Genomic DNA, 14,993 nt, shown 5'->3' on the forward strand with positions numbered 1-14,993 from the left:
ATCCCCTCCGGCCATAAGCCTCATGCCCGGCAGGATGGACGCTGATACGTGGGATTGGGAGCATGCACTCCTGCGTCAGATCCCACGCTGCGAGGTACATTCGCTGGCCTAGGGGGGTAGGGCACTCAAGCTGACGGCTCTGCCAACGATACACCCAGAGCTAAGACATTCACCAGAGCAGGTCATATCGAAGTCGAAAGAATGAGAAGGTACTCGTATATATCCAGCATCCCATGTATACATGATATTCTAGAGTCCATCCCCGAGTATAAATTCTTCATCTGCTCTATCTTGTAGATATGATGCCAGGATCAGAAGGAAGTAGCAATAGTAGCGGAGAATAGCATGTCTAAGAGCGCCATCGGGTAGATCCACGACCCTTGAAGCAGTTTGCAGGGCCAACGCGGCAGTGGCGCTGCCATCATCTTGGTGATATCGACCGCGTCTTGATTCACTATTAGCACTTATTATTACTCCTTACTGTATTACAAGAGTTCATGTTCCGTCTTCACTTGCAAACCACGAGCGGACAAACAACGGCTGACAAGCTGACATGACTCGCCCGCACCTCCATGCAAAGCCCCCCAGCATCCACACATAATCAGATCTCGCCGCAGTCATACGTCCAAGATGCCAAACACAGAAGGACGTTAAGCCCGCACCCTTGCACCGCATCAGCAATAAGCCGCGTAGCCGTTCGGCAGAGACCTAGTCTAGTGCCGGCAGGTCATCTGGTCGTCCTCGTACCATAAGCCGAGCCATCCAATCGTTTGACAGACGGTTATTCAGAAGCTTGGGGAAGTTTCCTTGCCTTCGCTCCTTGACACATTGCCGCGATGGTCCTATCGTGATGCTTCTCCGCTGCCCAATATTCATTCTCAGCCCCCTACATGTACCTAACCTGCGTTTAGTATCGCCGGAATACTGTACTCGCAGTCTCGCACCCTTGTAACTCGGCCACAAGCGCGCCTAAACAACTCAAGTCAGCAGATCCTTTGCACTAGCCAGGCAGATGCGCATTTGCCAGGGCATTCGTCGGCGATGGAACCTCCTCACCAGAGACCTCACCAGAAACACCACACCGACCCTGCCGGCATCTCGCGCAGCAAGTGATTGAAGCCCCGGCAATCACCACCGCCTATAGACAGAATAGTAGCAGTGTCCAAGGCTCCGTCGGCCCCTTGGAGGAAACGGTGATCGGAACGCTTCTTGCGGTTACTCACCTGTCGCCTTACGACAACCCGTCACCATGCTGCATCGTCTCAAGGCACTGGTGCACAAGCAAGAAAAGCAGTGGTGCGGCGCCTGTCTCTTCGAGCTCCCCCCGATCGCAAAATCTCTCCCCTCTGATGTCAGCGGGCGCTACGAATATGCCTTTGCAGAGAGCGACTCTCGCGAGTTTACCTCTGCTGATCTAGTCAAGTCCTCGGAGCGTGGCTGTGACCGATGCGCGGCTCTCGCCTCGGCCTTTGAGAAGCTCGGAGTTGCTGACTTCAAAGAGGCAAGCTGGCAACCCAACCTGAACTCGCCAGGCAGTCCCACGCTGGAACTTACAGATGCCAATGATGCACTGCACGTCTTTGAGCTCTGCAGCAGCGAGGCTCCAGTGGGCGAGCCAGCGTTCTTCACCGACGACGCGCCGCCGCATGCTGTTCTGTGCAGAGGCTTCCAAATTTCGCGCACAACTGAAGATGATGATGCGCTGGATCAGGCAGCCAAGTGGCTGAAGGACTGTCAGGCCCATGAGAAATGTCAAGCCGAGGACGCAGGATTTGTGCCTACACGACTACTCTACCTGGGATCCAAAAGGGAAGATACTGACGTTCTCGATCTCGTCGAGAATCCGGAGGCTGTGAAATATGCAGCTTTGAGCCATAGATGGACGAGCGAGACACCAACGGTCTCCCTGTTGACGTCCAATTTGCCGGATCGGAAGCAGCATGGGATGCCTATAGCAAGTCTCCCTCGGATGATGCAGGATGTCGTGCAGGTGTTGCGTCGACTGGGCATCGAATACGTATGGATCGACAGCTTGTGCATAGTCCAAGACGACAAGGACGACTGGAAGCGAGAGGCAGCAAAAATGGCCTTGATCTACACGAATGCCGAACTCACCGTAGCGGCTTCGTGGTGTGACAGGCCCCATCAAAGCCTCTTTCGAGATCACAGCGAGCCCCGTGAACTGCCTGTAGATCTCGGCGAAGCAAATGGACAATCCATCTTTATACGTCGTAGGAAACCACACTTCACTTGGTCGGAGGAGGCTACGGTCGATGATCCCGACGCAGAATGGCCTCTCTTGAGCAGAGGCTGGGTATATCAGGAACAGCTGCTGTCGCGCCGAATGCTTCACTTTACGCGCAACGAGCTCATCTGGGAATGCCTCGAGACGACCCAATGCGAGTGCGGGTGGTACGACAGCAACATGCGTAACCAGAGCACTCGCCACTCGTACAAGCGATCAGCTGCGGATAAGGCATGGGTTGAGATAATCAAAGGCTATGCAAAGCGGCCCCTGACGGTGGTCGCCGACAGGCTTCCAGCTCTCGCAGGCATCGGAAAGGCGACGGCGACGGTCAGAGGGTACGACTCGGCCGAGTACCTATGTGGGATGTGGGAAAAGGAACTCGAAGAGTCGTTCTTCTGGTACCTGGCTGAACCTCCTCGGGCAAAGCCTGACATTGGCTTGCCATCGTGGTCGTGGGCCTCCGTGGTGGGCGATGTTGAATGCTGGCAGCTATCGTTGGAAGACGTGGAGTTCTCGGGAAGCGAGGTTGTTTATGCCGGAGATGCTCTCATGGGTGATATGGTGAGCGGGCAGCTGTCTCTGTCGGGATATGCCGCTTCCGGAGTGTTGTACCACGGTCAGGAGTGGAATGATATCGTGGAAGCCAGGAAAAGCGAAGGCCATGATGTTCTGATGGGTGCAGGAGCCACGGACGAGTATGGACTGAAGCTTGGAGAGCAGTTTGCCACTTTCAACCCGGACTACAGGTTGGACATGCATGTCGCCTCGGGCTCGCAGGTTGTTTGCCTGCTCTTTGGGCGAAATAGCTTCGTCGAAGTTGACGATGCGGGCGAGATTGCCGAGACCATCACCTCGTATATTCTCATTCTACGCCCTCTCGACGGGACGCCTCTGCGGTATGAGAGAATCGGAGTATGTAGGGAGTGCATTGAGCTAGACGTGTTCATGCGCCAGTCTGAACGGCAGCAACTAACGGTCGTTTGACATCAAATAAACAGCTCAATCGCCCCCGGAAGGTCAGGGATTGGCGTGGACGAAGAATTGACTGGCTCCATTGTTCACGGATAATGCATTGTATGCGATAGTATGTGATATATGTGCGATAGAAGTATGTAGCGATAGTAGCCGGTATTCTAAGAAACGTGTCGATGGCGGAAATCTTCAGCGACAAAGACATGACCGGCATCGTTGATCGAACACGATAGGAATGCAAGGGAGAGTCGCCACTCCGCCCGTCGACATATCCGCTCACCTCTCGGTGAGTCGGGGAGAGCCTCGAGGTCCGGCTCGGCGAGCGGGAATAACGCCGGCGGGGTGCCGGGAGCAGGAGCAGGAGCAGGAGCAGGAGCCGGAGCCGGGGTCGGCGGCGGTGGCGACTCTGGTGCTGCCGGAGGCTCGAGATCGAGATTGCTGAGGGTCGTTCAAGTGAAGTTGAGCTTACCGTCGCCGGACCTTCTTGCCATTCTCCTCACCGGAGCATTTCCACCTGCGAGTGCTGATGAGGCTGCAAATGGCGACTTTCGAACCGCTGTGGCTGACAGTATCATGACGTGTTGCCACAGTGCTCAGCGACGGGTCAAAGGGTTTGATGATGTAACACTGAGCAATCCATTCCCGTTGAGCATGGAGCCACCAGACCGAAGCCAATTGGACCCCATGAGACCCCCAGAGTAATTTGGCGATGGCGCAAAAGTTGATTACAGGCGCGGATTGTTGTGTGTTGACTGATCGGCTAGGTATAAGGTTATGACGATGCTATTCAGATCTGCGTGTTTAACGAAGCAAGGCGCCGATCTGCCTTTGCCCCTTCCCCTCAGGCCAACATGGCAACGGCGGTACAATGTCCGGTATATTTTAACAACTGGCCATAAGCCAGGTACTTGTAGCATTGGAAGAAGAGGCAAACTCTTTTTCCTCACATTTTCTGCGACCTCTGATGCGTTTAGTGATACAAACCCATCGACTGGTTGCTGCAATCACACAAAGCACCTGTTGCACCGCGTACCCTAGATTCTTCTCTTTTTCTCATATCCAACTTCAATCAAAACCCCAAGCCATCATGGATTCCGATTTTCAACCAGAGCCACGCATTGGAGAGACGGCCTTCCACACTGCTACGGATCTTGTCGAAAAGCTTCGAGATGCCGGCCAAACAGTTGGCGTGGCGGAATCATTAACGGCCGGCGCTGTCTGTAGCGCGATAGCCTCAGCAATGGGAGCGTCACAAGTCTTCAGAGGGGGTGTCGTATCATATGATACCGCTATGAAGATAGAGCTGCTAGGCGTCGACAAGGAGCTCGTCGCCAAGGAGGGCGTCATACACGCGGAGGTCGCCAAGCAGATGGCCGAGGGAGCCCGCAGAGTCACCAGCCTCGAAGGAAGCGAGACGGTGTGGGGAGTAGGAACAACGGGGGTTGCAGGTCCGGAAAAGCAGGACGACAAGCCTGTTGGGACGGTATATATCGGCATCGCTGGGCCAAAGGGGACGGTTTCTTATGGGTACAAACTGCCAGGTATGACCCTCTTCGAACCCGCCATTCTCGAGCCCATGGAGAGACTTTGATCTAATCCCCTTGAAACTTTTAGGTACCCGTGAGCAAATAATCGAAGCTTGTGCAGTCGAAGCGCTGCATAGGCTGAGGAAATTGTTATAGAGTTGGGTTCACTCATCACGATGTCAGCTCTGTATCAATAAAGGGCGAGGGATGGATTCACTCATCACGCGGCCATGTCAGCTTTATATGAATAGAGGAGGCGATATCGGGTTCCTTCATCGCAATATCTCAATCCGATATGGACTGCATGAAAAGCTCCATCGCGGTGTCTGGGTCGGACTTGTATTGTATGCCTAGAGATGGAGGATTGTTTGCCATCACGGCCTCACCCTGAGGGCGCATGGACAAACGAAGCACGTGATAGGCGGTGAACTTGGAGATGCCACGATAAGACTTATCGGCACATCCCCACCGGCAGTAAGGTGAATTGACCGTGAATAGGTGCCTCCAGATGAACATCAACTTCCAACTTCCTACTTTCATCACCAACTTCTCTTCTTCACCGAAACCTCAATTGATCAGCTCCCGACTTCTCCTTCTTCTAAAAACTCAGCCTCATCAACATTGGCTCTCTTCAGCTGATCTTCCCTCCCTCTCAGAGGCAATGCCGCTCGTCAGCACCTGCGAGCTGAGCGGCATCAAGCTCAACGGCCTCGCTCCTCGATCCTGCGAGCTGTGCCGCAAGCGCAAAGATGGCATCCAACGCTGTGCTTCATGCCAGTCGATCTGGTACTGCTCAAAGGATTGTCAAGCAGAAGACTGGCCGGACCACAAGATCCCGTGCAAACTGATCAAGAAGGCGCGGACTCTATACGAGAAGGAGGAGAAGACGCTACGTGAGGATCCCGACAACTTCTTTGAGGAACACGTCGGCCGCTTCTGGCGCATCGTGGAAACCCGCGACTACATGCGCGCCCGCTATAATTATGTTGACACAATGCTCATGAGCTACGGTACCGCCAACAGCCCTGTCGACTTGGCCGAAACCTGCCTTCGTCATCTCCTGGACATGCTGCGCTTGAGTCGTAGCGACAGCCTGGGCGTGCGAGACCTTGTTCCCGCGCTGTACATTCGACTCGGCCGGGACCAGGACGCCTACGACTTCGTCAAGTGGTACGCAACCGCCGGCCAGGATCCTCACTACGACTGGGCCAACATGAGCCTACCATTCCTCAACGTCAAGGACGCGGATGTCTTTGAGGAGCCCCCCAGCGGATTGGTGCGCTCCAGTTTCATGGCATTGAGCCACGCCGCGGCGCTGGTGCTCATCAAGGTGCGAATCCTGCTCGACCTCCAGGCCATCCAGAATGCCCGGATTGCCCTCAAGGGCTCCATTCCAGCCGAGGTCATTGAGATGATTCGCGGGCAGCTTGTCGGCAACGTTGTCGGGGCACGGCAGGACATTCTCCTCGCACAGCCGGAAGAGACATCGCAGCTCGTCGACAAGATCAAGAGGCAGGTCCAGGCGCTGTATAGAGCCGTCAAGGCATACAATCCGCACTTTTGGAAGCTGCTCGTCAACCATCCGGATGCTGGCGTTTTGCGCAGACCCTCCCACGCGTACTCTCTCCAGACGGAGGACGAAGCCTTGCTGGTGCTCGGATACAACTACGCTGCGTGGTACGAGACGCCGGGAGCGGTCGACATGCTCAAGGGTTTGGGCAAGTGATGCTGTTGTGGTTTTTTTTTGGAGTTTGGTGCAAGGAAAGCGGTACGACTGATGAGTTATGAAGTTCTGGTGCTTTGGGGGATGCCGGACCACAGACATGCTGTCAAGAAAGTCTTCTTCTGTTTGTGGACCTACCGTTAGGGTAGACTAGCTGGTTGCACAGCGACTGTCAAGATATTAGCCGGAATACACTCGGACTTTTCACATTTCTTTCCATATTGCGGTCAAGGATGACTTGTGTTACCTTGCCAAAACGGCGCCTCCCCCGCCATTGACAGTCTGCAACAGCAGAGCCCAACGCGGTGATGTCGTTATTCTGGATCAGCTTCATCGCAAGTCAGCTGGGAAACTTACTACAACGAGACTAGCACATGGCATGATGACTAGTAGAAACGAAACAAAACAATGCCGTCAGCACTTAGTTGTGCCTCCACGTGGTCAGCTGGCAGAGCTGTTGTTCTACTACGAGCTGCGCCGAGGATCCTCCAAGAAATAAGAAAGATGGATTTTTACTGTGGCCTTACACTATTGTAGAGGTTTCTACGGAGGCGGACGACATCATTGTCGAAGCGGTGGAAGACGACTGCAGATGCTGTTGGCTGCAGAAGTTGAAGGATTGGGTCTGCGTGTTGGTTGTGCAACTCCTACCTAGTAGTGACAGACTTCAAGTCCAACACGCGAGCTATTCCTAGACTGCTTTGTAAAGCGGTGTTGAACAGCTCCAGCAAAGCTTCCCAGCAAGCTTATCATCAACATCTGTCTACTAGACGCAAATGGAGACTGGCATCTCATCTCCATCTCATCTTCCCACGCCCAACTATTCATAGCCAGAGCTCCAGGTCTCTTAGTAACGAGGTCTTACATACCTTGCCTACTACTACTACATATCTACCTACACAAGTGCAAGGTCTAATTATAGGTCGCCCTGTGGCTGACATAGCTTAAACAGAACTAGAACGGCACTAGACCAACCCGGTGGCGCAGACCCAGACCATTTCTGTTCCTGGTGCTGACGAAATAACCACAAACGGCGTTGGCCTCACGATGGTTTGTCCCAACAGCCCAATCACGTCCCGTGCAGGAAAACGACTAGAGCGTTCGGAACATGGCGAGCTTAGTGCTGAGGTGGGCGGATTTGGTAAATGCCCAACCCAACATGCTGGGAGCTGCTCGGGTAGGTTCTCAACCGGGAGGCTGTACTGTGCTAGCTTTGCTGTGCGACGGTCAAATTTAGATATTCATGTTGATTGTGGATGAATGATGGATTCGCAATGGCATCTTTGTATAAATAAGATGATCGGGTCCCGTTCAAGTTGTTCTTTCCTCATCATCATCATCATCATCACAGCAATCATCACGACAACAACCTCCAGTCCTCTTCAACTTCCTCATCAACCACCACCACCACAACTACAACCGCAAACCAGCCTTGCAAGCTTTGATACAATCTCTTTATAAGCACTACAACAATCTACTACTACATTCAAGATGGTTTCTTTCAACGTCTTCACCATCCTGGCCGCTGCCGTCGCCAGCGTCGCCGCGATCCCTGCCGGAACCGCTACCATCGGCAACAGATTGCCTTCAAGAACGTTCCTTACCGGAGTGACACACTCTGTCGTCGCAGGACGGGGAGGAGCGCTTGTCTATGACCCCGATAACGTGGTTGCTCAGCCCGGCGATACTGTCGAGGTAAGAAGTGTTCTGAAAACTTGAAAGCAACTGTCTGCGTACGACAAAGACTAAAGCATATCCACAGATTCACTTCCTCGCCGCCAACCACTCCATCGCGCAATCCGACTTTGCCCACCCGTGCACTCCCCTCGCAGACGGCACCGGCCTCTTTGCCGGCTTCAACTTTGCCACCTCCGAGGGCCAGAACCCCAACGTCTACCAGTTCACCGTCATCGACAACAGCCCGCTCTGGTTCTACTGCCCTCAGCCAAAGGGCGCCCACTGCACCAAGGGCATGCTCCTCGCCGTCAACCAAAACTTTGACAGCCAAAACACTCTTTCGAAGCAGAGGGAGCTCGCCGCCAAAGTCGAGCCTGTTGTGCCCCCCGTCGTGCAAGGCGGCAGACTGGGCGGTTTCCAGCGCGCGAACCCCAACCCTCTCAGCGGGTTTTAAGCTCCCCTATTTACTCAGTCATATATGAGATGAGCATTTTGTCTTTCCTTTATTATCTAGAGCGCAATTTGGGGTTCGAGGTCAGCGCAGCGGGTTTAGAGATATCAGCATGGAACTAGTACGCGATATGGAGTACATAGACTAGACTTTCTTTGAATATAATCACATACCGGTAGCAACCAGTCAAAGAGCTTTCCTATGATAAAGGTAACTTGATGGCCAACCAGCGCGTCTCGCACTCAACTCTCTCCCTTGTAGTCTCTCAACGAGAGCTTTCTGGTGTGCGCGCATGTTACAATCGACAGTCCGGCCCCACATTGCCGTGAATGGGGCCGAATCGTCCTCACCGGAAAATATCCCGCTCCGTTTGAGCCTCGGCTCGATGAGGTGAATCCGGTCGCCGCATCCACATGATTCCGATGATGATCCCGACGCGTCTCGGCTCGAATTACTTGCAACTTCACTCTTGGTAAACGCTCCGTGATCGAGGTCGACGGCCTCTATTCCAGTTTCTAAGTGGCCACTTTGTTTTCCTGCATGCCGGGTCCAGTCTCAAGGAGCTCAGCGCAGCATTGACGCTATTCATGGAGGGTTTTGGCAGGAAGAAGTAGGAGATATTGATAGTAGCGGAAAGTAGATATATTACAAGTCGCAGGGTGGTCTCCGGTCATGATTCGATCGTTTTACAAGTGGAACCATCAAGGTGGCCGGCGCCCTGTCGAGACGCCAGCTAGAGGACCTGCTCCGCAACCCCCAGCTTGAGGAAATGGCCCTCCAGGACCAGCATCGACGTCGGGTATATGAGGAGAGGCAGCAACATCACCAGCACCCATCGACCAGAAATTCCGCCAAAGTGGACATTTGGACGAACTTTTCGATATCAACTTTAATCGAGACTTCTCCCACCATACTCTGTGTACATTGCCAGAATGAGTCGGCGTTACCTTCTTCTTCTTCTTCTTCTTTTTTCTCCTCCTCATCCCCCGCCTCCTACATCCTGTATTCACGCAATATCCCACTCCTCTGCCTGCTGATATCTCCTCCCTTCCCGTTCTTTGATTTGCTCTGGTGTTTTTCCGCAATATTGCTTTTGAATGCCTTCTTTGCTGACAATGTGTTCCAGATTTTCCTTCTTTTGCCATGTGTAATAGACGATGTTGTGAGTATTTCTTCTCTGCACTCTCATCACACTCTCGGCCGACATGGCAACAGTAATTTCGAATCTCTCTCTGGCCTGGTGCCAGGTCCTCTCAAAGTATGTACTCATGCTCTCCTGCCTTGCTTGCTGCGCGCTTTGTGCTCTGTCTTTGCGACATACTGATGTTTCGATATCCAGATATCTACATTGCGGTCCATCCTCGACGTCATGCACGCCGACGGACGTGTTGACAAGCTTGTGGGCGCAGCCGCTGTGGCCGACAGGATGCGTGTCCCTTTCACTACCGTCCAGTGTCTTCCCGTCGGTACTCTTGATATTCGCCGCTCTTATTGACACTCCATGCTGACATCGAATCGAGTCGACGCGGCGCTGCTGCCCAAGCAACGTTTCTCCGCCGGCGTAGAGCTCGCGAACAGCTCGGTAATACATTCATTTCCATACCAGCAACGTCGATCTCACAGGCTGAAATGATAACAGTCGCTGCTGCTGCCCCCAAGACACGAGGATGTGAACATGTTGATGAAATAGCGGTTTTTCAAGGCAATAATGAGAGTCGTGGCATACTTTTCTTGTCCTAATATGTTGTATATTCAACTATAATCATGGAAGCAACCTTTCTTGACTCGCTAAATGCTCTCTATAATTGATACCATATCTATGCCTACTCGTACTATCTCATCACTTGACTGGAGACATCTATATCTACTAATTGTGAGTAGTTCACAAGTTCATAGCAGATATTACACATCAATTCTACTCCTTGCAACTTGATAGAGATCAAAGAGGACTAAATAAAAGCTACCCATTGGTAGCAGCTCTTTTATTACGGCTTCTTGATGATGTGTTCGTCCACGTATCTATAAATGTTGTACCGAACTACGTTCTGCGCTTTGCCCATACGTGCCTGACATCGCGATGGGCTTTACGTTTCCCATTTGCCCCTGGCCAAGCGCGTGATCAAGCATGCACGAGTGAGTCTACGGGTGGCACCGTAGCGACTCGACCCCAAAATGTGGAGGCTTGTCAACTCTCTCGGGCGACTTCGCTGGTGGTCGTTTTACGTCAACATCGTTGGCAGGCCGTTTGGCTTTGGTTGGAGCTGCTGTGCTTGGCCACACCGATACATGTAGTCTTGATGCACATGTCCGGACTATGACTGTAGCTTGCTGGAGGAGAAGGTAACAATATCATTGCCATATCCCCTTGATCCCTCATTATGACTCTCCGAAAGGGCCTTGGAAAGGGCGGTATGCACCATTGGTTTGCAATGCACTGGCGGCGGGGGATACTGCCCTGCAGCGCGTGCAAAGGTACAAGTAACCAAAGATTGGGCATAGCGGGAGAGAATCAAGTCATTTGAATACGTATCATTGGGGACGACTAACCCTACATCGTTGACTTTGTGCAATCCTTCCATGACTGGCATGTAAACCCTCATCTCATGACATCCATCAGGTCGCCAAGTCTTCATCCCTCCACCACGCGTATGCCATCCGAGTCCAACTTGAGCTCTGCATCATTGTACTCATCGTCCTCCGGCAGCTGTAAGTGAATGGTACTCATGACGGCCCCCGAAAACTGCACCTCGCCGTCTGACACGCAATCCAGCACATGCCCGCCACGGTCCCGCTCGTCAGAGATGAAGTGCAGATGATCGCCCGCGACGCTGACGCCCTGCAGAAACTCGGGGGACCTGAAGCCGATGAGGCTTCCGCGGATGTTGGTGAACTCGTACGTCGTCTGCCGCTTGTGCAGTTCTCTGAGCTTCTCGTGCTTGTACCTCTGGCCGTCGGCCGTTCGCACTGCAATCTTGGAAAACAAGCCATCTACGCGAAAAGCAAGGTAGCGGTTCTTCGTCCTGGGGAAGAGCTTCGTCATGGCGTCTGAGAGGTCCTGTTTGTTGCTGAAGAGGACAGGTGTGGTCAGGGTTGGGCGAAAGCGCGTGACCATGGCGAACGGGGCGACATCAGTGCCGGCGGAGGAGTCGATGGCGACGATGGAGCCGTCGGACTTCATCTGGTAGACGTTGCCGTCGAGGCAAATCATTTCGCCGGCCATGCGGCGGAACGTGCCGAGGCCGTGGTCGCCGTGTTGGATGAGGAGCTTGTACGGGATGCCGGATTCGCCGATGCCTTCCATGAGGGAGGAGACGACGGAGTAGTGGTAGAGTTCGTTGGCCATGGTGGTGCGTGAGTTTGATGGATGGCTTGATACGACAGCGATAGAGAGTTGTTTTAGGTGAGGCGAGAGATGAGGTCGAAAGATGCGGCTGTGATGACGGATCGGCTATCAGATGAGCCCCGCTGGCTTAAGGTTCAGTGGTGACCGAGCCCAATCAGGGCGGCGCGTGTATGACATGAGTATAAGACGCATCGGATCTGGTGAGACGGCTAACCAGGAAACGTTTGAGAACGTTTGCATTGCTCTCGCTTTGATGTGGATTGTGGTTTTTTCTGGTGGAAATGGTGAAGCAAGTTGATTGTTCATTGCCGGTCCGACTGTCCGGTTGCGGCACGAGAACCTTGATGGCCTGTGTCTCGTGACCTGAGATGCTTCACAATGCCAGCTTGACGGTTAAGCAGTACTAGCAAATTTTCCTCGTCAACTACCGACACGACACATTATAGAGACGAAAACAAGGTAGCGTCACAGTCATTAACAGTCAGGTCAAGAAACGGGCAATGTACAATATTTTTCTGACGATACTAATCGAACTCGGGATCATGCGTGAGCCGCTACGTCAATGCTAAACACGTCCGCCCCCCTCTGGAGCTGGCTCTTGGACGGCATCAACCCAAGCTTCATCAGCTCGGCAATCTGGACCATGTAGGGATCTCTGCCCTGCGTAACAGCCGCAACACAGGTTTCTCCCTTGAAGTAGTATCCCACAAACTTGGCCTCAGCCACGTTGCCATCCAGAATCAGATCGTCCCACCCGGAGGCCATGGTGTTGCCGCAGTATCGCAGCTGGGCGCCCAGGGCGGACCAGAAGACGGGGATAAACTGCTTGCTGCTGTGAGACGGGTCCACAATGTGGGTGGCCACGGCCCGGCCGGCGTTTTGTGCCACGTTCCAGTGCTCGATGCGGACCAGCTTGCCGTCGCCGCCGGGGCCGTATTGGTAGGGGTACGTGGCTATATCGCCGACAGCATAGACATTGGTGAGCCCCTGGACGGCAAAGGAAGAATCGGTGCGCAGCGACTGATCAGACTCGAGTTGAACGGCGCTGTTGTCCTTGAGGTAGGTCGTCTCGGGGGCGACGCCGACGCCGAGGATGACGAGATCGGCATCCAGCTTGGTGCCGTCCTTGAGGTGGACAGACCCCACCTTGGAGGGATCCGAGCTGGACGGCTCGGCCCGGTCGACGCCGGCGCTCATGTAGAACTTGATGCCCTTGCCCTCCAGGAACGTCTGAATGCCGGCGCCGACCTTTTCGCCAAGGACGCGCTCGAGGGGCACCTTTTCCTGGCCGACAACAGTGACCGAGTTGTCGCCGGCGGTGGCGTTGGCGATTTCCATGCCAATGAATGACGAGCCGACAACGACAATCTTCTTGCCCTTGTCGCCGATGGCGTCCACAATGTTCTTTGCGTCGTGAACCGTGCGCAGCGTAAAGATGTTTCCGAGCTCCTTGAAGCCCGGCAGGGGAAGGGTCCTAGGCGTGCCTCCCGTCGCGAGGACCAGCTTGGTGTAGGGAATTTTGCTGCCGCTCGTGGTATTGACGTGCTTGTTCGCAAAGTCGACGCCGTTGACCTCGCCGTCCACCCACTCGACGGCGCCGCTGTCGTACCAGCTCTTGTCGCGCCACGCCAGCTTGGCGGCGTCTGTGATGAGCGCCTTGCTCAGCTTGGTCCTGTCGATGGGGAGGTAGCCCTCCTTGGAGATGACGGTGAGACGGCCCCGGTAGCCCTTTTCACGCAGGCCCTCGACGACGCCGAGCATGCCCGAGCCACCGCCAACGACGACGACGTGTTCCTTGGAGTCACTCGACACACTGCACGGGAAGTTGGGCCTCCTTCGTGAGCCCTTGATGGCGGACTCCTCGCCGCTGATGTAGTATCCTCCGTCACGCTCAGTCAGCGGAAACACGGGCAGCGCATCCAGGGCGGGAGCGTCCTCGACGTCACCGTTCTGGGCAGCGTTGAAGCAGGCTAATCTGTTAGCACATCGTCTCACGCACAAGATTGGGCCACTCACCTCCGTGCCATGGGCAGGTGAGCCGTCCGGTGCTGGTGAGGACGCCCTTGACCAGCGGCGCGCCGTAGTGCGTGCACTTGGCACCGAGAGCCTTGACCTCTGCCTTGCCGGCCGTCTGGAGGCCGACGAGGAGAACCTTTGCGTCCTGGATGCCCTCGACCTCGGCCTCCTGCTTCTGGCCGGGCTTGGGGAGCGCGGAGACGCCCTTGAGCTTGTACTCTTGGGCCATGGCTGCTGCAAACGAAAACTGGCGATGGAAGAAGGACAGACGGTGGCTTGATGGGAGCAGATGACGGAGGGCGGGGTTGCGGGGTAGCAGGAGCATGCCTGGGAGGAGGTTGAGAAGCTCGAGATGACGCGAGTGAGATCGGAGATAGTGCGGGAGATCACGTAAGGGGAGAAACGTGACGAAGGAGTGAATGCAGAGGAGTGAGTGAGTGCCACCCAGCTGCCAAAGTGGTGTGAGGTCTGCAGTCTACTGAGGGAGCTTCAACTGTTTACTGTTTACAAACAGGCAGCTCATTGATAGTCAGCTCATTTCTCAGAGCTCGGAGCTGAACTTTTGTCAGCCCGGCTATAATAATCAAGCATGAAGCTGGTGAGCGAAGCTGCGATGTCGAGCTTGATTTGCAACCGTCGGACGCTGATTGGCGGATGACGCAATGTATGCGAAAGTGATGCCGTCATTGCGGTCCTACGTTTGGCCGGCTGGTGTATTACGACTGCCAGCTTGGTACTACTACCGAGCTACGTACCCTAGAGACCTGGCAGAATCCGCATTGAGAGCGGCTTCAATCTCAGTTGAACAAGGTTGTGAATGGCTGACTGATGAATTGCCCTTCGGATGTGCATTGCTCTTTCTTCAGGTGTAGGAGTATTACATGCAACGTTTGCACAGCTTGCTCGAGTCATGCTGTTTACGGTGTAAGTCATGATTTCGCTAGACACTACTAGTAGACATGTCAACACTAACACGGAACGCTCCAACTGCTTTTTGAGCTGAATGCGCAGCACCTACACGTCAAAACTGTGAATGC

The 14,993-nt window shown here is 54.1% G+C and overlaps 5 protein-coding genes across 5 annotated transcripts; 3 read left to right on the forward strand and 2 right to left on the reverse strand.

The window, feature by feature from the left end:
* Window positions 1-1,249: 1,249 nt before the first annotated feature.
* On the forward strand, window positions 1,250-3,232 carry TRIREDRAFT_108674 (uncharacterized protein; the record flags this gene model as incomplete). Its single annotated transcript, XM_006966444.1, has 2 exons — window positions 1,250-3,160; window positions 3,203-3,232. 2 exons carry the CDS (start codon window positions 1,250-1,252, stop codon window positions 3,230-3,232), a joined length of 1,941 nt encoding a protein of 646 aa, XP_006966506.1.
* Window positions 3,233-5,254: 2,022 nt separating this feature from the next.
* TRIREDRAFT_122500 (uncharacterized protein) lies at window positions 5,255-6,472 on the forward strand (the record flags this gene model as incomplete). Its single annotated transcript, XM_006966445.1, has 1 exon — window positions 5,255-6,472. One exon carries the CDS (start codon window positions 5,255-5,257, stop codon window positions 6,470-6,472), a length of 1,218 nt encoding a protein of 405 aa, XP_006966507.1.
* Window positions 6,473-7,960: 1,488 nt separating this feature from the next.
* Window positions 7,961-8,600, forward strand: TRIREDRAFT_108676 (uncharacterized protein; the record flags this gene model as incomplete). Its single annotated transcript, XM_006966446.1, has 2 exons — window positions 7,961-8,164; window positions 8,232-8,600. The coding sequence occupies 2 exons, from the start codon at window positions 7,961-7,963 to the stop codon at window positions 8,598-8,600; spliced, it is 573 nt and encodes a 190-aa protein (XP_006966508.1).
* A 2,626-nt stretch (window positions 8,601-11,226) lies between these two features.
* TRIREDRAFT_122501 (uncharacterized protein) lies at window positions 11,227-11,953 on the reverse strand (the record flags this gene model as incomplete). The annotated part of the gene is made up of 1 exon (XM_006966539.1): window positions 11,227-11,953. Exon 1 carries the CDS (start codon window positions 11,938-11,940, stop codon window positions 11,227-11,229), a length of 714 nt encoding a protein of 237 aa, XP_006966601.1. The 5' UTR covers window positions 11,941-11,953.
* Window positions 11,954-12,477: 524 nt separating this feature from the next.
* TRIREDRAFT_22654 (uncharacterized protein) lies at window positions 12,478-14,185 on the reverse strand (the record flags this gene model as incomplete). Its single annotated transcript, XM_006966417.1, has 2 exons — window positions 12,478-13,890; window positions 13,940-14,185. The coding sequence occupies 2 exons, from the start codon at window positions 14,183-14,185 to the stop codon at window positions 12,481-12,483; spliced, it is 1,656 nt and encodes a 551-aa protein (XP_006966479.1). The 3' UTR covers window positions 12,478-12,480.
* Window positions 14,186-14,993: the final 808 nt, after the last annotated feature.

This window comes from Trichoderma reesei, assembly GCF_000167675.1.
Source record: "Trichoderma reesei QM6a unplaced genomic scaffold TRIREscaffold_13, whole genome shotgun sequence".
Lineage (NCBI taxonomy): Eukaryota > Fungi > Ascomycota > Sordariomycetes > Hypocreales > Hypocreaceae > Trichoderma > Trichoderma reesei.